Source organism: Magnolia sinica, unplaced genomic scaffold (assembly GCF_029962835.1).
Source record: "Magnolia sinica isolate HGM2019 unplaced genomic scaffold, MsV1 ctg240, whole genome shotgun sequence".
Lineage (NCBI taxonomy): Eukaryota > Viridiplantae > Streptophyta > Magnoliopsida > Magnoliales > Magnoliaceae > Magnolia > Magnolia sinica.
The window spans coordinates 91,315-113,274 of record NW_026682789.1 but is presented as its reverse complement, the minus strand read 5'-3'; the positions used below and the strand labels follow the sequence as shown (position 1 = coordinate 113,274).

Below are 21,960 nucleotides of genomic sequence, written 5' to 3'. Positions count from 1 at the left end.
GGAACGGAACTGGAGGCTCATATGACTTAGTCTCTTTATCCTTTTGCTGTTGCGGCTCTTGAACCATAGCCGGTTCATCATTTTCTTGAGACAGTGGCTCATCCTCCGGTATTTCTACCGGTTGCATTATCTTGTTATCGACCTCTTTTCTACTTCTCAAGGTAATGATGGCCTTAGCTTGTTCATGATGTAGTTCACTTGGATTTGAGTCTCCAATGAAATGTGTGTTTCGAGGGTTTGGCACAGGTTGAGAAGGAAGGGTGCCTTTTTCCCTAGCATTTAGTTGAGTCTCAATCCTAGCCACAGCTGTCTTTAATTCCTGATTTGATTGGATTAGAGACTGATTCATTTGAGCTTGAGAGTTCACGAATGTGGTCAATGCATCCTCCACAAATGATCGCTTTGGCGAGGGCACATATGGTGCATTATTAGGTGCCCCAAAGAAGTTATTTTGTGGAGGCATTTAAGGTGCATTGGGCACATTAATTTGTGGTCCATTCCTCCAACTAAGATTATGATGATTACGCCAATTTGGATTGTACGTGTTTCCCAATGGTTGCATAACTGACCTTTGGTAATTATTTATAGCATTTGCTTGATCATGCTCATGTGTGATATTTTGTACAACTGAGATTATTGGACAATCCTTTGTGTCATGGTCTGTACCACCACAAATGCTACAAAAATTACCTAAGGAAGTGTTTGCTTTAACCATATCAATCTTCCTAATTTCCAAAGCTCCAACCTTTCTAGCCAATGCAGCGAATTTTGTATTAAGGTCGTCTTCCTCTCTTAGGACATACATTCCCGCTTTCTCTCTACGAATGGGTCTAGTTTGGTCTGATTTAGCAGAGACATCCCATGTCTGTGTATTCTCTACTAACATATCTAAAAAATCTCAAGCCTCATTATGATCTTTGTCAAGAAAGGTTCCACTACATATCATCTCTATGAACTGACAGGTATCCATGGTGAGCCCCTTTCGGAAAGCATCAATCACGTGCCATGGTTCATAACGATGATGTGAACAAGTAATTAGAATGTCTTTGAAGCGCTCCCAAGCTTGAAAAAATAGTTCATTCCCCTTTTGAGAGAAAGACATGATTTCTTGTTTTAGTGCATTTGTTTTGTGCTCGGGAAAGAACTTTTTCAAAAACTCTTTACTTAAGGCTTGCCATGAAGTGATGGTATTAGGTCTTAGAGAGTTGAGCCATGCTTTGGTCCGATCCTTTAGAGAAAATGAGAATAACCTAAGCTTAAGTACATCCCTATTGCCATTGTTTACTTGTAACGTTGCAATTACTTCCTCAAAGTCCTTGAGGTGCAAGTAGGGGCTTTCAGAATCTAAGCCATGAAATTTAGGAATTAATTGAATCACACCTGGTTTAAAATCAATGTTCCCTGTGTGAGCAGGGAACACTATACAAGATGGTAAAGTTGATCTCTCAGGGTGTAAATGTTCACGTAAAGTCCGTGGTTGGTTTAACACATTCCTATGAACTTCATTTTCATCCTCAAGAGGAGGATTATTTTGATTTATAGTTGGATCTGACAGATTTGGATTTGGATTATCAACTGGGTCTGCCATGGAATCCAAGTGATGTTGAGTGCCTCTTCTAAGTGAATGATCAAGGCCTGGAACTAGTCCCCCTTCAGAGGAGAGTCGATTGTTTTGATCCCTACTCCAACGGGACATAAACCATCCACACCACACAACAAATACCACTAATTCAAATAGCAAGTATGATACTTAAAATAAAAATAAAAACTTAAATCAACAACCCAGGTGGCAGAGCCGACCATGAGGGTTCAGTCCACAAAGCAAAATAAATCAACAACCCAGGTGGCAGAGCCGACCATGAGGGTTCAGTCCACAAAAAAAAATTAAAATAAATAAATAAATAAAAGTAAAACTAATGCAGAAATTAAATTATGCTAATCTGGAAAATAGATTCAGCGGATGATCTTTGTGATCAAACAGCAACTATAGGACAACCATAGCACTTGGGTGATAAAATCCCAAGCAGGGCAACCTTATGTCATAGTTAGTGCTTGAAAGACCCAACTGAATTTATTTTCAAAGAAAAAGAAAAGAAGAAAGAAAAAAATAAAATAAAATAAAATAAAATAAAATAAAATTTACAGAAAATCTGGAGGGTTTAGAAGAAAACTTACCTTAGCTATCTTGCACAGATCTGATCTATCTCAGTCTCTCCCCGGCAACGGCGCCAAAAACTTGATTGCTTGCCTCCAAGTGCAGAGGTTCATAAGTAATATCCTGTGAATACAGGGTCGATCCCACAGGGAGATGAATTGCGAGAAGGAAAAAAATCAAATGCAAAACAAACTAAGTAATAAAAACTAAACTGATGATTTGATTTTGAGAGTTTTCAATAGATGTAATTCAACTGAATTAAAACAACACCCAAGCTTCAAAATTCCAAACATAGGTTAATGTTCCAAAATCATGATGACTTGGATAACACAATTAGGATCCGATCACTATGGATCTGAGCACTATGGTCAGCCTAATCGGAAAATAAAACACTTTAAATATTTTAATAAATGATATAAAAGATTAGAAAATAATGGATTTGCACCATTGACATATATTCTCAAGCGCCAGTGATTTTAAGTATTCAATATCTATAGGATAATGAATATCAAAGAAATATAACAGGTTGAGAACATCTCCTATCTAGGAAATCTGATTGATAGAGGGTAAGCCTATCCATCAATGTGGATCTCATATGATGGAAACATATGGATCTCACAAGAGGATAAAAAACAAAACCTAAATAATAGATAACATGCATACACCATTCTTTTCATCATTAAAACAATCAATCATCATAATCTTAAAGAAATATTAAACCTATGTGCTTCCTTTCTAGCTTGGGCTAGAAGGAACTTAGAAAAACATAATTAAATTGCAGAAATAAAAAGCAACAAGAAAGAAAGAAAAAATAAATACAAATAGAAAGGATCTAAAATAAAAAAAACAACTTATAAAGCTTTAATAAAACTAAAAACTCTTTAAAAAACTCCAATATTGCTCTTGAATGCTTTGAATGATGTTTAAGAATGCCCTAGGAGGCCCTATTTATAAGTAGGGAACTCCAATTTTTGTACAAAGTTGAAAAACCCTAGAAACTGCCTCAAATATACGTATTTTCTCAAAATAGACTTCTCACTGTATAGTTCATTTAAAACAGACTTCCTGCTGCGCAGTTTCCTAAAATAAACTTTACAGCTTCATAATAAACTTTTTCAAGATTCTTCACTTTAAATCTTCAATTCTCTTCATTCCTCACTTGGTTTTCTTGGATCTTTGGTGTGTGAATTCTTCAATCTTGGTCTCCTAAGATCCATCTCTTGCCTTGATAAATCTTGAGCATCAAATTCTTACTTTTTAGCACCCTTTTTCAATCCCAACTCTTAAATTCACCTTGCAACACATACATGAGTAAAATAGAATATTAAGATGATTTATGTTCATAAAACCAAGATATAAATGGAAAAAATTATGCAATATTTGAGTCTCAACAATAAACCAATTGGCCTATTGTATGTTTACCATTTTAAGGTATCAAACTAAAATTGAAGCATATCCCAAGGTCAAGTGGACCACCCAATAAGAAATAAAGGACATTGAACACCTACGCTGAAAACTTCTCAGGGCAGAAGACCTTTCAAACAGATATTTATGTATTTAGTTTTATCCATACCTACGGGACCTTAATTATGAAATTGGATTTATTATTATTATTATTTATCTTTTTTTCTTCTATTGCTACTCCAGCTTCTGTTAATCATTCAAGCTGGTATATATATCCCATCCACATCACCGTGGGCCCCATGAAGGTATCAACGATGGATGTCATTATCCTTATTGTTTCCTATGGTGTGGGTCACTTGAGCTGGTAAAACAGATTTAAGGCGTGGATAACACAGACATCACGGTGGACCGTCAGAGTTTTACGCTAGCTTAGTTACTCAGTAGGCAATCTGTGTCCCAAAACTGCAACTAGCTGTATATGAAAAAACTGTACAACTAGCTGCCCGTGGGTGTATGCTTGCTTTATTTAAAGAAATGCAACCAGCACACGAAAGTGTTATCACACTGTGAAAATAAGATGCCTCTAAAATCATCCGTTTCATTCATCAGGTGGTCCACACACTACCCCAAAGGAAACAATGGACAACCGCCTATAAATCTACAAATTTTCCTGGTAAGGATGATTTTTGGGCTTTCCCATTTTAACGCTGGGGAAAATCCAATGAACCTGTTAAATGCTGGCCCCGCATTCAACTAGTTATGAGGTTTCTTCTTGCGGCAACTAGCTGTAGGGTAGACATTCCCTGCAGCTGCTACTATTAGTTGTATTGGAGGCTCATGGCGCAACTATTTGCTTTGTACCACTTGAAAGCTGGGTGTATAATTTGTAATAATAGTCCATTTTACAATTTATATACTTAGTGGCTTGCATTGTCTGACCAAGTGGTTTTTTAAAAGCATAAATAATCTTAAGTAGCTTCTTTTAGTACGTGTCAAGGGACCTATTTTTCTCTAGTTGTTTTCCACCCTCCAATCTTCCATTCTGTTGATATGATAGTTGAATCGTTTGATTGATGTGATTCTTGCTTATTTAGCTGATGTCGTTTGATATTAATTTCTACCATCCAACAGTCATTAGTTCCATTAGATTTAGGCTAATTTTTCTTTCATCACTCTACAAAAACTACAGCAATCAGGTGGTCCTAAACATCTATTACTCAACTCATCATTAACGAACAATCTTGTCCATCAATCTCTACAAGCCATTGAATGGACTGTTTAAATTAAGCCATCCAATCTGCTCATAAAGTCAAGCAGACCTGGATATAGGGAAAAGACAAATATTATAGCTTCATCGAAAACTCATTATGATTATTCCCAAGTAATTTTCAATGGTAGGTGTTTAATCTCTATTGCTTTTTGTGGTATGGTCCAATTGATATCTGTTTCAATTTTCTGCTCACGCCTTAAAATGATCTCGGATAGCAAGGATATGTGTTATGCCATGGTGGGCCAACAGAACTTTGCCAGCTCAACACACGTGCCACACCACGCAATCGGTGTCCCACCCGCTATTTATTTTTTTTATTTTTTCCATTTTCAAAAGTAAATAGTGTTATGTATACCTTTTTTCTTCTCTTAAAAGTAAAAAGTGATTTATATACTTTTTTTTTCTCTCCTTTTATAAGTAAAAAGGACTTTATACGATTGTTTTTTGTTTTTAAAGTAGAAAGTTCTTTATATGCTGCCTTCGCCATCTCCAATCTCTCTAAAAGTCTCCGACTGATTGCAGAATTCATCTTCCATCTTCCTCTTTTGAGAAGCTCTCCCTTCTCTCCGGTATACTTCTTTCTACCGTTTTATATATTATAACTTATAAGGGACTGATAATTGAGTGGCTAGTATCGTCCGCCCAGAGCGCTTCTTTCTCTGACTAATTGCAGAAGCGGTTCTGAATTGGGTTGGTTTCGACCCATAATTTGACTAGCTAGGCCGGTTGGGCAGGCCCTGTTCAAAACTTTGGAATATTTTATACCTTACCTAAATAGAGATGTAGGGGTGCAAGTGTATCACCCTATGGTCATTGGACCGGAGTGGGCCAATGTTCAAAATTTGGACCATTGATGTAGGGTGGGTCTCGGATAGTTTCATGGCCAAGATGGACCAGAAAAGGTCCGGTCAGAGGCAGAAGTGATCCGGACCATCAGGACCTTAAAACGGGTGTATCTTGCAAACTGGAATGAGTTATCCGACGTGCTATATGATTTTGGGGTAGGATGAGCTACTTTAGCCACCCAACCGGGCTAAGCTGATTTTCCCCTACCGAATTTGCGAGGTTCCACCAGATCAATGGTCAAATTTCCATTTTGTTTTTGTTTTTACTATTTATAATAAGTTTTAGTTTGATTATAACTCTTTTGTGCTTTAGAAGTTGTGTCCAACATGAAAAGTGCTTGGAATAATTAGGAGAATCACATGGTTGAGCCAAATAGGACACCTACTATTTTTGGCCAAAAACCATGATGACTGGTAGGAATCAGGACCGTCTATAAATAGTAAGTTTACTATTTATAGTAAGTTGTGATTTCTAGGAGTTTTAGTTATAGTATGATTCCAAAACTTCTTCCAAAGCTTAGTGTCTCCATTTAAAGGATTGTAAACTCGTTTATTTACATCATCAATCAATTTACAAATTTTTTAGAATTTATTTCTATTTTTTTAAAAAAAATTTCCCTCATGGATTCGAGAAGCCTCTATGAGGAGTCCAGAGAAGCTTTGTGGATTCGAAGTAATTATCCTTGAGGAATACGGTGATCAATCTCATCATATTCATCCCCTGCATCAACCATGGTGCAACTCTAAGCTTAAAAGTTGCTAATTAATAAGTCAAGTCTAGGTCCTCTCAAATTGAACCAACCCAATTTGGATTGTGGTTTTAAATGGGCTTGATTTTAATGTTGGTTTAGACTAAAATGGAACCAAGCTAAATTCCACCCATATTCAAGAAAAAACAGTAATTGAGCATATTGGTCATTGAAGGCATCATTAAAAACTTCCTAAGATCCACCATAATGTTTATTGACCATCCAACTGTTCACTCCCCAAGTATAGGGTTGTGATGTGGTAATAAACTCGGTGAGACCGAGGTCGAATCCCAAGGGACTGAAACCTATACGTAATCTGAAACTAAATAGAACTAGAACTAGACTAAGATGAAATCTAAATCGACTATAATTTGAGGAATAATGATAGAATAATTATCTAAAACTTAAAGAATTCAGGGAAAGGAAACTATAGATTCAGAGGATCCACTTGTAGGGATCAGGGAGATCTACGCTTAATTCACGAACTCAACTGGACTTCGAGTCTCATCTTCATCCAGTTGGAAGATATATTACTAAAGCACAATCTGAACTTCCTTTGATCTAATTTTAGAGAGATAAGATTGAAGTAAATTAGAATGGATTCCATCACAAAACCATACCCATGAGGCAAAGCAAACAACGGAATTAAACCAATTTACTTCAATCTGAGAGATGTATGAACGGTAGGAAGGGTGCCGTCATCTAACCATGCCTAGGAGACAATAGTTAATAACAGAGCTTCCTGACTTCATAATCACAAGAGGAAAAGGAAATATTCAAGCCATCGCAGATCTATTGTAATTTCAATCACAACAAACCATTAACAACTAAAGGCATTCCTTAATAATCAAACTAGAATCAAATCAGTTCATAACATGAATCAAAGCCATAGAATCGTTCCCATCACACCACAAGCTTCACCTCTTAGCCCTGGCTAAGAAGTTTAGCCTACCATGATTAGGCTATCATCAAAATAAAAAAATAAAAAATAAAAACTAAGCTAAACAAAACTCTCTCAGCCCTCCCCTTTATAGAGTGATGGAGGTCGGTTTGGAATGGGAAGAATCGACCTTGTTTCGCACTTCTGTTCGCAGTAGAACCAGACTACGAATGCTTGTTCAGCTCAGCAAAAATGCACCGACAGCTGCGTTCAATTCGAGATCAAGAGAAGATATCATCCATTCTAGTAATTCTGACTTCCTAGGAAAGATGAAAACCCCATTCTCTGGCTTTTGGACAGTTTGGATCATTGATCCGATCGTAATTCTGGTTACACAACGCCCCATAATACCCAGCACCAGACACGAAAATAGGGCTGTGCAAACTGTTTACGCTGTGACGATGGTGGGGTCCATGATGGGCTTCAAAGGATAAATCCACTCCGTTCATTGCGTTCTCCTCGAAAAACCATTCAGGAATGGACTATTTTGCTCGGATTCGGTGTGGCCCACATGGTTTTCTGTTCTGCCATCCGTCTTACGTTTGGATGGTTGAGATCCGATATCTACTGTATTTTGAAATTACGCCACCTAGGCCTGAGTGAGAGGGGACGTGTGAGTCTCATAGACGGTCCGGATCTGACCGTTGATGTACGGTGGTGGCCCACAAAGATCCGTCCGCAAGTCCCTGTGCGAATGCTGGAAGGAAAATAGAATTTCCATTTTTAGGAAGGAGTCTTGGTCGAGAGACGGTTTGACCATCTCTTCGTTGGCGTGCACGGCTAGTGCACTTGTGCACTATGCACACCCAACTCAGGTGGGGTCCAGTGTGCTACTTGTAAGAGATCTGATCTGTCCATCCATTTTCTCATCTCATTTAAGCTATCGAGCTCCAGTTTGAAGAATATCCAGATCTCAGGTGGGCCCAAAATCAATGGTTTATGGGCTGATCTGTCTGTTGAGCCACTTTCACATGGATCCAATGGCTAAAATTCGACGTGTATGGTTAATTTATGGTCCTTAGACCATATACGGAGTTTCGAGCCAAACGGATGGTGGGAACCCTGCGATCTTGTATTCTAGACTACTTTCAGGCCACTTGAACTTCAATTTCTTGATTTTCTCGGATCTCTAGCATGTAAATCCGTTGGTCTTTGTCCCATGTGGTCCGTCCCTTGCCTTGGTGACTCATGAGCATTAAATCTATGCTTTTAGCATCCTAATTCAATCCAAGCTCGTAAATACACCCTGCATCACAAACACGATTAAATCGGGCCGTTAAACAGTACCATGTTCATAAATTCAGGCAATAACTAGGGTCTAATATGCAATATTTGACCCTCAACACCAACCATATGATAAGGACACATAAACTTGGATGAAAGGAAAATCATAATAATAATAATAACAAATATCACCTTGATCTAAAACTTTCGTCACCGACAAAAGATTTTTAATTATCAATAACTAATGTTTCTTGTGATGTGGTCCATTTGAAATTTGTATATGCTTCAATTTTTAGATCATGCCCTAAAATAAGATGGAAAAGTATATGGATGGCGTGTATATACAATGCCCAATCTACATCATTGGTTCTAGGGTCGCAGCTAACTCACACTCAACACAAGGGAGTGGATTAGGCACTGCCCAGCCTCAACCGCACCGCCCTTTACCATTGGGCCCACCTTGATTTATGTATTCTATATCCACTTCGTCCATTCATTTTATGTAATCATTTAAGCACATGAGCCCAAAAATGAAGAAGATTCAATTCTCAGGTGGATCATACTATAGGAAATAGTGGTTATTGATCATTAATGGGCCACAAAAGTTTTAGGTCAAACCAATATTTATTTTTTCCCCTTCATCTTCGCTTGTGTCACCTTATCAATAGGTTGGATGGCAAACAAACATTATGGAAACATTACAGTGGGCCCTAGGAAGCTTTTAATGGTAGGGTTCAATCACCACCATTTCCTATGGTATAGTCCACCTTAGAATTGGATGTTCTTCATTTTTGTGCTCTTGCCCTAAAATGATCTAGTAAAACGAATGGACGGCATGGATATAAATTAAATACATCAAGGTGGGCCCCACGGTATGGACTACGCCTTCTTGGATGAGGGGGGCACACCTAATCTGCTTCCTCGACACATAAGAAATGGTAGTAAAAAACCATTCTGTCGGCCCCCTTGGAGACCATCATAAGAAACTGTAGTAATAGGCCATTAAAAACTGTGTAGGCTACAAAAGTTTTTAATCAAGTTGATATTTATTTTTCTCCCTTCATCCTGGTCGTGTGACCTTAATTATCAATAGGTTGGATGGCAAGTAAACATTACCGTAAATCCTATGAAGTTTTTAATGGTAGGCATTCAATGATCACAGTTTCCTGTAGTGTAATTTACCTGAGATTTGAATATGATTCAATTTTGTGACCATGTTCTAAAATAAGCTGGCAAAACAGATGGACGGCATGGATATACAACACATACATAGAGGTGGTCCTCATAGTCACAACTGACTGAAACATGAATGAACTCATGCCCTTTGTATGCTGTTGTGACCATTTCCAATCGGATGCAGATTGGGTACAACTCTCCTTGTCCTGATCTCAACAGGGGCTGGGGGCCACTGTGATGTCTGGGATTATCCACCCGGTTCATCCATTTGGCCATTTCATTTTGAGTTATAAGCCCAAAAAATGAGCAGATCCAAGGCTCATAAAGAGATGCAATTACTTTCTTGTAGCCAATTTAATTGCAATATTTTCTACAGTCTTTAGTTTTTCCTCTTTCCCTCCACCTAGTTTTGAATTCCATTGTCATAATGGTATGATACTATTTCACAGGAAAATGGCAGATGCTGTTGTCAGTGTTCTCCTGGATAATTTGATGTCAATACTCATTAGCGAAGGTCGTCAACTACTTGAGTTTGATGACCAGTTTGAGGAAACAAAGGAGGAGCTTCAGTACATGCAAAGCTATCTCAAGGTAGCTGATCAGGTGAAGGGAAGAGATAGGAATGAGATTCTCAAGAGGGTAATGAGCAACTTAAGAGAGTTGGTATACGACACTGAAGATGTAATAGCAGATTGTCAACTTCTATTCCAGAAAAAACACGAAGGGTGTGCACCTAATTTTACAAGTTATTGCTTTCCTACTCATTTGAAATCACGTTATCAGCTGGGAAAGCGGCTGAGGAAAATAAATCAAGGGGTAAGGAAGGTGAAGGAGAATATGAAGTCCTACTTGCAAACAGCTCCTCGCCAACCTGGCAAAGATGAAGATGGTGGGAATATGCAAATGACCTACCCAATCCTAATGCATGAAGCTGAAATGGTAGGATTAGAAGATGACTCAGCGAAGATTAGAAAGTGGATCTTAGAAGTAGATGGACCCTCAACGGTGATTGGAATAGTTGGAATGGGGGGAATCGGTAAAACCACGCTCGCTCAAAAGATATGTCGTAGTGAGAGTGTGAAAAACTCTTTTCATCACTTGGTTTTTGTTACTGTTTCTCAAAGTTTCAAATTGGACGAATTGCTAAAGAAGATGTTAAAAAAGCTAGATGTAAAAGAGGAATCTCTGAGGGGAATGGATGTTGAGGAGCTATTGGAAAGTCTCAACAGGAAATTAGATGCGAAATACTTGGTAGTTTTGGACGATGTTTGGCAAACAAATGAAGGGATGTGGTGGGATAGCTTGAAGTCTGGTTTGCCCCGAGTGGAGGGTAGCTGCGTTATTATTACAACTAGGAATGAAGAGGTTGCTAAATCAATGGGAGCTGCCAGCAGACACATACACTATCCCCAAACTCTTTCAAAACAAGATAGTTGGTCCTTGTTCAGTAAAGTAGCTTTTGCAAGAACTGGAGGTAAGTGCACAAATCCAGACTTGGAGGGCTTAGGAAAGGAGATTGTTGCGAGGTGTGGGGGACTGCCATTAACAATCAAGGTTGTGGGTGGAATGATGCAGGGGAAGAGTGATTCTATCCATGACTGGAGGGATATATCAGAGCGCAAGGAGTTGGGAATCGATAAGAATGATGAACTGATCATTTCATGTCTAGAGTTAAGCTATGAAGAGCTACCGACATATTTAAAACCTTGCTTCTTGTGCTTTGCCATGTTTCCTGAAGATTTTGAAATTGGTGTTCAAGACATGGTCAACTGGTGGATTGGTGAGGGTTTTGTTTGGGGAGAAAATGGGAAAACGGCAGTTGAGATGGGAAAAGAACGTCTTTCGGAATTATTTAATCGATTTTTGATACTTGGAGTGGGTAAAGATGATTTTGAGAGAAGCTATGTTAGTTGCAAAATGCATGATATGGTTCGAGATATGGTAATAAGAATTGCAAGAGAAGAGAGCTTTTTTGTGAGGTTGGACCGTGGAGGTAGTCCCGCATTCAGTGAGCAGTCTCGTCGTTTGGGAATTGTGCGGAATACAGCTGTAGACAGCATCAGAAACAGTCCAACCAAGCTGCGGACGTTGGCTGGGATGGACATTCAGAGCATAGAGATGATTTCGAGTCTAAAAGCAAAACTATGCGAAGTAAGGTGGTTGAGAGTGTTATCTCTTTCACTGTCAGACTGGAATCTCGATGGAGACGTGGTGTGCAGAGATTGGTTGAGTGGGATAGGGTCATTACAGCACCTCGTTTATCTTAACATAGAGAGTTCTGCCTTAATATCACTGCCCGATTCAATCGGAAATCTTCGTAATCTTCGGATTCTACGTTTACAGGCCTGCCCCAATTTGAAAAGGCTTCCTGTGTCAATCACAACATTAGAGAAGCTAACAGCTATCAAAATTGAGTTTCAGTTTTTAGAATGCATGCCAGAAGGGCTTGGAAAGCTTTCAAATCTCGAACGGTTAGGATGGTTTAGTCCTGTGAATAAAAATGGATCCGGTATTTCGGAGTTGAAGAGCTTGACAAAACTTAGAGAACTTAGGATGGAGATAAAGTCAGTTGAAGAAATAGAAGAAGGGGAATGGAATGTGTTATCAATGCTCCAGCATCTGCAAATTCTATGGTTAGATTTTGAGGGAATTTCTGTTGAAAGAGATGGAATTGTAAAGAAGATTGAAGGTGAGCTTTCTCCTCCTCTTAAATCCCTGAGAGAGTTGTATATTTGGGAGTGGCCAGGAGAAAGGACACCTGCCTGGCTCAGTCCTACTTCCCTTCCCAATCTTCAGTGTCTTTTCATTGGTGGTCGGGAGGGAAGGATTAGGGAGATGGGTCCCAGATTTTGGGACAGCGAGAGTGGGGTATGGAAAGTGGAGGTATTGGTGCTATATTGGATAGAAGAGATGGAAGAGGAATGGCAGAGGATGCAAAGGGCAATGCCGTCTTTAAGACTCGTCAAGGTTTGGGAGTGTCCGAAGCTCAAGTCATTCCCATTCGATGTTACAGTTGATACTTGGAAGGAGAACAAATGGAGGAAAGAAGAAGAAGATTCAGGTAATTAAAGGGTAACCCAAACTTTATTAATTTTGTATATCCAAAACCATTTGTGAAGCCTGCGTTAGAGGCATTGAAGAGGCGATTCGCGAGCACTGCACTCTGCCACGTCATACCTATCTTTATTACTCTCGTACGTGTGCCGTGCTGGCAAGTGTGCCGCGAATTACCCATTCAATCTCCGGAAGCGGATTGCGTCCAGAGTATAGACTATCGAGTTAACTCTGTGGGGCCACTGTGGATGTATGTGTACCGTTCATCTGTTTTTCCAGATCACAGATCACTTTAGAGTACAAGCCCAAAATTGAAGCATATCCAAAGTTCAAATGGACCACACCACAGGAAACAATGGGATAGATCTAAGGTAAAAACACAAATATCAGCTTGATCTTAAACTTCTATAGCCCCCACAAAATTTTCAACGGTAGGCATTGAATTCCCACTATTTCATGTGGTGTGGTTCGCTTGAGCTCTGGATGTTGTTCAATTCCAGGCTCATGCCCTAAATTGAGCTGTAATTAAACAGACGGATGGTGTGGATAAGACACCAACATCACAATGGGCCCCACAGAGTTTATTTAGATTTTCTCTACATTGTACTCACTATTCAGCTAGGCCACACAAAACAAAGTAAATTGTTGATTTTTTTTATTTTTATTTTTTCCTTTTGCTCGAACCATTCATTTGTATTTATATATTGTAGCCCATCTGAGTTGGAAAAGCTGGCCTGATTTTTGTATGGGGCGATTTAGATCAAAACACAGTATCACACCTCATGGGAAGCTATGATGTCACGCATGTATCATGTTGTGGTACACGCCCACAGTGTAAATTAGCAACCTCCATGTTCAGACTATCACTTTTGACTGACCTGACATATGACTGATATGCTACTGGTCAGGTTATTTAATACTCTAGCCACATGGGACACTTGATACGCAGACATTTAGAAATGGTACACATGGCATCAACTCAAATTAAACCAATTAACTTATGGAATCACTGTCTCAGTATCAAAGCCCAAAAGTTAGATTGGTCCAAGAATCCTAAACTCTAATTGGGGACACTTTTTTGATGCAATAAAAATACTATTGAATATTTTTTAGTTTTAATCATCCAATAAATGTAAGCCAATCCAATCGACAAATAATTAAATAAGTTTAGTGCTTGATTATCATTGATGACATTTAAAGAGTTCTATTTTTATTTTTATTTTTCAAATTATTGTCCTTTGAAATTAAAATTTAATTCTAGAGCTAATTTTCACTTTTGACAATTCGGAATTTGGCCAAAGTTCAATTTCTAATTTTAAACCACTTGCAATTCTTTCTAAAAGCTACTTTTCATATTCTTAGAGATTATTTAAATTTAAAGGTGTTAAACACAACTTGACAAACTGAAATACTCAAGAATCCAATTGCTATAGATGTAGATACTTCAAATTTCAAGTGTCAAAACCACCTATAAATTCCTTTGAAGACATTTCTAAACCTCACTTCCATCTTTTTCTACCTTTTTAGGCTTGCGTCTTAAAGGTGTCGCAGAAGAAGTAGAAGAAGAAGAAGCAGGTATGTATGTACATGCTTTTCCGACGACATTCTTGGCTCAAATACCTTCAGGTAATATTAGCTGTCGATAAATACCCCCATCAGTTGTGTGTGAACCCAATACTGATTCGATAAATACCCCCATCAGTTGTGCTTTTAGTCGTATAATAATTCTAATAGAAAGAAGAAATTATGGCAAAGCTAGTGGAACCGGTGTAGGATTACAGAGACCTTTCCATAGTACAAATGACAGAGGTGATGTGCCAATTCAGTATGTTCATTTAATTGCCCCTGATGTTGATGAAACATGATTAAAAATATATAACTTGGATGATCCGAGCCATCTGGTTGCAGATTCCAAACCAACTATCCAAAGAAATTTAGGCTAGGTTTACATAACCAAAAAGAAATAATGAAGGGAACATGATTTAAGATGGGTCCTACGTACTAGATGGACAGTCTTAATTGACACGTGACTATAACCCATGTGCAGTAAAGGGATGACTCTACCTTGTCAACTTTCTTGTTTTGTTTACATTTCCTTATGTAGTGATGTGCCCACAAGGACCTCCCCTGTTACAGATGATCAATCCATCTGTTGCTTCAATGCATACATTATCATAACAAAAACAGGTAGGGCAACTCATCAGGTGGGCCACACATTTATTAAAATAAAATTAAAAAAACATGATTTAGAAAATTATAGCAATGGCTCACATGCTCTACTTGTCGGCGGTTTATTCGTTTATTCTAATTAATCACTATCTTTAGAGTGTTCAAATTTGAGAAACGATATATTTAGCCAAGTGCATAGAAACCAAGACATGTTTGGCATCAATGTATAGAAACGATATATATAGTGATATTTTTTTTGTCACCCAGCCTGTTGATTAGGTCACATTGACATATATGAAGGCAAAACACAAATATCAGCATGATCAAAAACTTTTGTGCCCCCAAGAAGTTTTCAAGGGTAAGCATTCAATCCCTGCTATTTCCTATGGCGTGGTCCACTTAAGCTTTAGATTTTCTTCATTTTTGAGCTTGTGCTCTAAAAGTAGCTGAAAATTTAATTGGATGGTGTGGATAAAATACATTGATCACGCTGTACCCATTGAGCTTTAACACCAACTACCTGGCTTGTGTTGGGATCACCAGCCAACTATTGATACGTTGCACATCTGAGTTGTCGAAACTGACCTGACTTTTATGCGAGGCGATCTAGATCCAAACACAGTATCACAGCTAATGGAAAGCTCAGATGCCACACGTGTATCATGTTGTAATACATGCCCACATGTATAAATTAGCAAACCTCCATCGTGGGACTATCACTTCTGATGGACGGACTGATATGTTACTGGTCAAGCTATTTGATGCTCTAGCAATGTTTGACACTTGATACACAGGCATTTAGAAATGGCACACGTGGCATCAACTCAAGTTAGAACCACTGTCTATGAGTTATAGCCCAAAAGTTAGATTGGTCCAATAATCCTAAACGCCAATTCTAAGACACTTGTTTGTTGAAATAGAAATAATAGATTTTTATTTTTTTTAAAGTGACTGATTATCATCGATGACACTCTGCTAGAGTATCTATTTTTTATTTTTTTTCCAAATCATTGTCTTTTGGAATTAGAATTTAATTCTAGAGTGAGTCCGGATTATCTGTTGCTGGGAAACAGGGATTGCTTACATCCCAATGAAAATGCAGTAAGTAGGAAATCCCTGTTTCCCAACAGCAGAGGATCGAGATTCTTTTAGAGCTAATTTTCACTTTTGGCAACTTGGAATTTGGCCAGGATTCAATTTCTGATTTTAACCGATTTATAATTATTTCTAAACGCAGCTTTTCAAATTCTCAGAGATTGGATTCAAATTTCGAGTCATCAAAAACAACTTGATACACTGAAATTCTTAAGAATCCAATTGCTGGATGTGGGTTCTTCAAAATTCTAGTTGCCAAGCCACACCTAAATTCCTTTGAAGACATCTCCAACCTCTTTTCCATCTCCCTCTAACTCTTTATGCTTGCTCTTTGAAGCTACGGGTGCTGTTGAAGAAGAAGAAAAAGGATACAAGTTTTATTCTCTTGCCAGAGAAGAAGAAGGTGACAAGTTTTATTCTTTTGCCAGGGAAGAAGAAGGTGATAAGATTTTTTCCATTTTCTTTATCAATCATCTGTCACATGCTCTTCTCACAACATCATAGGTCCCATGTTTCATATGCACACGTGGAGGGAATAACCATTTTTGTATGCACTCACTGAATTTATAATCCTCCCACTCGTTCTGCTTTTGGTTATATAATAATTCTAATAGAAAGGAGACATGATGGGTGTATTTTTATGGGGATGGCAATAGCCAAGGTACTTTCTTAGATTGATTTGAACTGTTTATGTTCTTACCACTACCATGTAGACATGTTACTTTCTTGTAATCTGCATTATTAATTATTTGAATCTTGAATTTGAGCATGAGTCATTACAAATTTTACTTTTCAATATTCCATGTTCATTTTGGCAGGGGTGACTTGTCAATTCAGTACGTTCATTTAATTCATGTTGTTGATGGAAAATAAATAGAAATACACAAATTAGATGATCCTACCCATCTGGTTGACAAATTCTGAACCAACGGTCTAAAAAATGGTTAATAGCTCGCATTTGGTGAGAGGAGAAGAAATTTAAGCTTGGATTGCCTAACAAAATATTTTTATTGGGGAGCATGATCTGAGATGGGTCCTACTAGATGGACTCAATTGACCCATGTATAGTAAAGGGGTTCTGATGGCTCTGCTTTGTCAACTTTCTTGTTTTGTTACCATTTCTTTTTGTAGTGGTATGACTACAAGGACCTTCCCACTTTATGTATGGTACAGATGAGCAATCCATTGATGGTTCTAATGCATATATGACCATAACAAAAACAAGTAGGACAATTCATTAGGTGGGCCACTCATTTATGAAAATAAAATAACTGATTTAGAAATGCATAGCAATGGCTCATATGCATAGCAATCATTATCTTTGGAGTGTTCAGATTTGAGAAATGATTTGGTTGGCTAAGTTTACAGAAACCACCTTCACATGCATACAGATGCATTTCGCATCCAAGTCAGGATCTGGCTAATCGGTATTCACTTTATGCTTTCTTTGCAAAGGTACATCGATTCAGGAGATTTTTTCCAAGTAGCTTGAGGAAAGGAGATTTATATCTACAGGCAACTGCAAAATTTCTGGCGCTTATCATCCAATGTTCATCATCAGCTTTCTCACTTTCAACTTCCCATCTCCATTGATAAATCTGTGAACTCTTGTTCCTCCTCTTAGATGGGCAGAAGTCTTAAACTTCTTTTTTATAATATATTTGTAGGCAATAAACTTTTGGAACTGATAGTTTCTGATACCTGGGGATGTACTTGGTTTCACTATTAGATACATTTCATTGATATTAGTAGATTTACATGGCATTTTTCCATGGTATGCACTTGTGTTTTTTAAAAGACTTAAATTGAATATTGAGAATATCTTCGAGTGTGTATAATCAAGAGTATTCAAGCCACTGGTGGTGGTGAATACAGGAAATTCAGAACCTTTCTTGAAATATGTGGTAATACTCACGGTTTCTCTTGTACAATCTCCATGATTCTCTATGGTGTCTGATGGCCACATCCGACCAATCATGCCATTCAATGTTGTAATTTTTCTCATTAACCATCTACTTTTTCCAAACACACAGAAATTCTTTTTATTTCTCTTTTTTATTATCAATTTCTTGGGGTTTTGGCTATGAATGTTTTAATTAGGCTACAGCTATGTGTAGACTGATCCTCCTCGCATGTGATACTAATGTACATCTAGACCATCCAAATTGTGGATGAAGCATATCTCTAAAATCACAATAATCACCAATTAATGGCCATCAAATGGATGGCTATCAGTAGGGAGTGGTCCAAATTTGAAGGGAAAAGTCAAATGGTTAATATTATCTTACCGGTGCAAAATTTTTATTTATGCTCGCATTGACAGTTGGGTCAGTGATTTGGATAGTCTAGACTGCTATACAATTATGCAATGCGTGCATTTAAAGAGTCACCACCATTTGTTAACTGTTAAGGAATGAAGACTGATGAGACCCACCCATTTGATCGGCCTGTATAGTTAGAGATCACCTGATCAATGAGATTTGGGGTCGGCCATCCCTACAAACCAACATGATCCCCATGCAAGAGTTGGCAAGCATATGATAGGGATTATTGCTCAGTAGAAACACTCTCATGAAGGAAATACAAGAGGAAGAGTTCTCAAATGAAATAAAAACAGGGAATTGACATTGGCTCCCTCTGTATTCAAAGCATACATTTCTCTACTTCTGGTCAAGGTTTTTGGTTCCGATATACACCAGCCTATATCGGTTTGGGACTGGACTGGCTTATTCAGCTGGGCCACCTAGAGCAAGTTCTCAAAAGTCTAGTGGTTGGAAAGTTAAGGCTGACTACTTGATGAGATTTTCAATGACTATAGATGGACAACGGACGTCAAACTTGGAATGGGCCACCAGTTTAAATGATTGAAGAATCTTCCGACTGGGCTTAGTTATCTCTCCTATGCATTACTGAAATTGGAACAGTATAACAGAAATTGGAACAAGCTGTTCTAGTCAACAATTTCATCCCACACCACATTGCCTACCTTTGTGCACCCCACCTGATTTTGGCAGTTTATTTTAAATAGATTAGTGATTTTCACTTATATATTTTTTCTTCTCTTTATAGGGGCTTTACCGTGGATAAGGGGGATGCTGATTGGGTACTACCTCTGGCCGTCCCTAGCTAGGAATGGACAGGGACTCTGTTTTGATTTTCCTTTGCCCCTATCTAGGTGACGGTTGGCATTCTGATTCTTCTGACCACTGTGATTATTTTGCCTAGCTGGTCAGTCTGTATGTTGAAGGCGTCTTTGGGGTAATCTCTTAGTTCCTATGGAGCCATTACATGCTAGCACCTTTCACGTAATAATCATTTTGATGCTGAAAAACACTTATTAAGTCAAAAAAAAGGCCGCTTATGTATTGAGGGCACATTAAAAGAAAATGCTTTTTTCAATTCATTTGGGACCTTGTAGATCCTTTCTTTTTCCTATTAAAAAATCGCCCCTTTGTCATTGTGTTTTCACGTTAGAACAACAATCACAGGGTCTGATGTGGGTTGAACGATATTCGCTTTTGTGTTTATGCTTTGACCTTGCTCATATATCAAGGTTGAGTCTTAACTCCTTATGTCTAGGAAAGATGGATGTGCTTTCTGATATACTGGACTAAGGTTACCTGTGAAAAACACGATGGCCTGCTAGTGAAAGGCTTTCTGCATTTAGTCAATTTATGCAGAGTGAGTCCTCAATGCTTCTCATCGGTGAGGTGTGTTTGAAAGACAGTTGATGAGGAGGCCAGCTAGGTATGATTCTTTCAATTCTTCATCCGAGTAAGGCATGATGCATCTAGCTACCTCACTACACCAAATCACTCGATGATTGATTAATTGAACTCATTCCCAAATCTGAATCAAGATTATTCTCCCCATTCTCATGTAGCACAAGAAAGGAAGGGGAAGCCTTTAAGAGACGTGCATGCTAGCATGCCTAGTAGTTTTTCAGCTGGCTGCATGCTTGCTTATATGTGCCCTGTAATTTAATTCGCTTCATCCTAAATGCTTCCATTCATCGATCAATTTGCCTGACAACATAGGACCTTCCCAGAAGAGTGTTACCAAAAAGTGGCATTGGCAGTGACAACAACAACTGAAGGGAGCTCCGGTCCTTTTGCTAAACACTTGACTAAACTATTTCCTGTGAAGGATTATGCTATAGAGAGGGTCGCGGACACTTTCATGTTCAAGATGGAACAGAGAAGGCCCGATCAAAGGCGAAAGTGATCAGGACCATCAGAACACTAAAACAGGCATATCTTGCAAACCGGAATACGTTATTCGAAGTACCTCATATATGCTTCCATTAAAAACTTCAAAAACTGTGATGAGGATAAATAAAGTGCGGCTTCCAAGACAGAAAATTGATGTGAAAGGCATGAGGTTCCAATCCTCTTTGCATTCAGAGAGGAGATGGGTCAGCCAGCTTGCTGGCCCGATGAACGTGGCCCAGCTCTGGACATGGTTTGGACCTATTAGCTGGGCTTGCCTCAGGCTTAGAAGGCACGGTCCAATTAATTTTCTAGCCAGGCATGGGGAAGAGGCATTTTAGCTCGACCCGGCTCGGACAAGCCCTGCCCAACCCCACTTCAGATGTACCTGTCTTACATATGTAACTTATCTTGCACGTAGATCATTGGCTTCATTCTTCTTAGTGTCTGCTTCTTTGTGCATGTGTAGCCCACTTTGTCAATAGATAAATAGATAGATTGTTACTCTATATGTAGATGCACTTTTCCTAAGAATCAGGTCCATCCACGTCATTATGTGTGCCACAGTTTTATAAAATAAATTATTTAGTTATAGAAAAACTCTGGCTGAAGGTTTTTAAACTGTTCTGTTGTTGATGACATCACGGTTCACCTGCTTAATCGACCAGATCTATTTTTCGATGAGAACATGTACAAGGTCAGGTCTACTTCATAGACGGTTTTCATATTGCACCCGCTGACCAACGCGGAACCTGTGATGGCGTGTACGTAACCTGCCTTGTGTATGCATGTGGACTTAGTAGAGCTCATGGGACAATATTAATGCTGAGAGTGGGTCTGGTCTGGTTGAGTTCTAGTTAGGTTAGGCTTGGATTATAACGAGGATCAATCAAGATTTATTAAACAGGTTAAAAATATCAACCCACTCAAACTCATCTTATAAGTGGTTGAACCTAAACCCAACGTATTTGACCATTTAATTAAATTTGAAAATAAAGTAAACATTCCAAAAAAATAAAATTTCCACTTCATAGAAAAGATATATAAATAGCATATATATGCAGACCATATTCATCACCTGTTGGGTGTGGCTTAGTAGACCGAAACCTAACCCGCTCAATTTCGGGTTGACCAACACAATTCAAACCGAACCGTATGGCAAATGGATCAACCAAACACTGTCTTTTCGAGTTGGGTCTTTGTTAGTAATAGAGGTCGTAATGAGCTAAGCTGCTTGGCCCAGCTTTGGTGCCCCAACCCTAAAGGTTACAGCTTGGGCGACTAAACTTGACCCAAGAGGTTGAAATCTAAGCCCGTTGTTTGGGCCCAGTTGGGTGAGGGCCGATGATGAATAGTTTGGGCTGCTCAGGCCCATCCTCCTAGTGCATTTTACATAGTACATGGGTGTCAGTAATTGTGAATGCTGCCCATGGGCTTGATCCCCGTTTCAATGCAGTTTGTCGTGAGGAGAGAGGGAGGAAGTTTGTGCACTCCCACTTTGTGGATAGGAGGGAGATGTTTATGATTTGATTTGGCTATATGTTATTCATTGGTTTGCAATACCTTTTAAAAGCGGCTAAAAAGGGTTATGTTCAAATTTTTTGAGTTGCCACTAGCCAACCAGGTTTGTTTGTATCCACGTTTAGCTAGAGTCCGCGGATTCGCCTTGCG

The 21,960-nt window shown here is 38.6% G+C and overlaps 1 protein-coding gene and 1 non-coding gene across 5 annotated transcripts in view; both read left to right on the top strand.

Annotated features, from left to right (window-relative positions):
• Window positions 1-17,979, top strand: part of LOC131236139 (disease resistance RPP13-like protein 4) — a 53,297-nt gene extending 35,318 nt beyond the window's left edge. The window contains exons 3-6 of one of the 4 annotated variants that reach the window (XM_058233282.1): window positions 10,213-12,824; window positions 14,345-14,392; window positions 16,419-16,520; window positions 17,537-17,979. In XM_058233282.1, coding sequence (XP_058089265.1) covers window positions 10,213-12,824; window positions 14,345-14,392; window positions 16,419-16,520; window positions 17,537-17,568 — 2,794 coding nt within the window. In that variant the 3' untranslated portion in view covers window positions 17,569-17,979. Of the gene's footprint in view, window positions 1-10,212; window positions 12,825-14,344; window positions 14,393-16,418; window positions 16,690-17,536 lie in introns of those variants that run through there. The other 3 variants (XM_058233281.1, XM_058233284.1, XM_058233283.1) reach the window with 3 other exon arrangements.
• Window positions 1,014-1,120, top strand: LOC131236145 (small nucleolar RNA R71). Its single transcript, XR_009166580.1, has one exon. It is a non-coding gene; the product is annotated as a small nucleolar RNA R71 (small nucleolar RNA).
• Window positions 17,980-21,960: the final 3,981 nt, after the last annotated feature.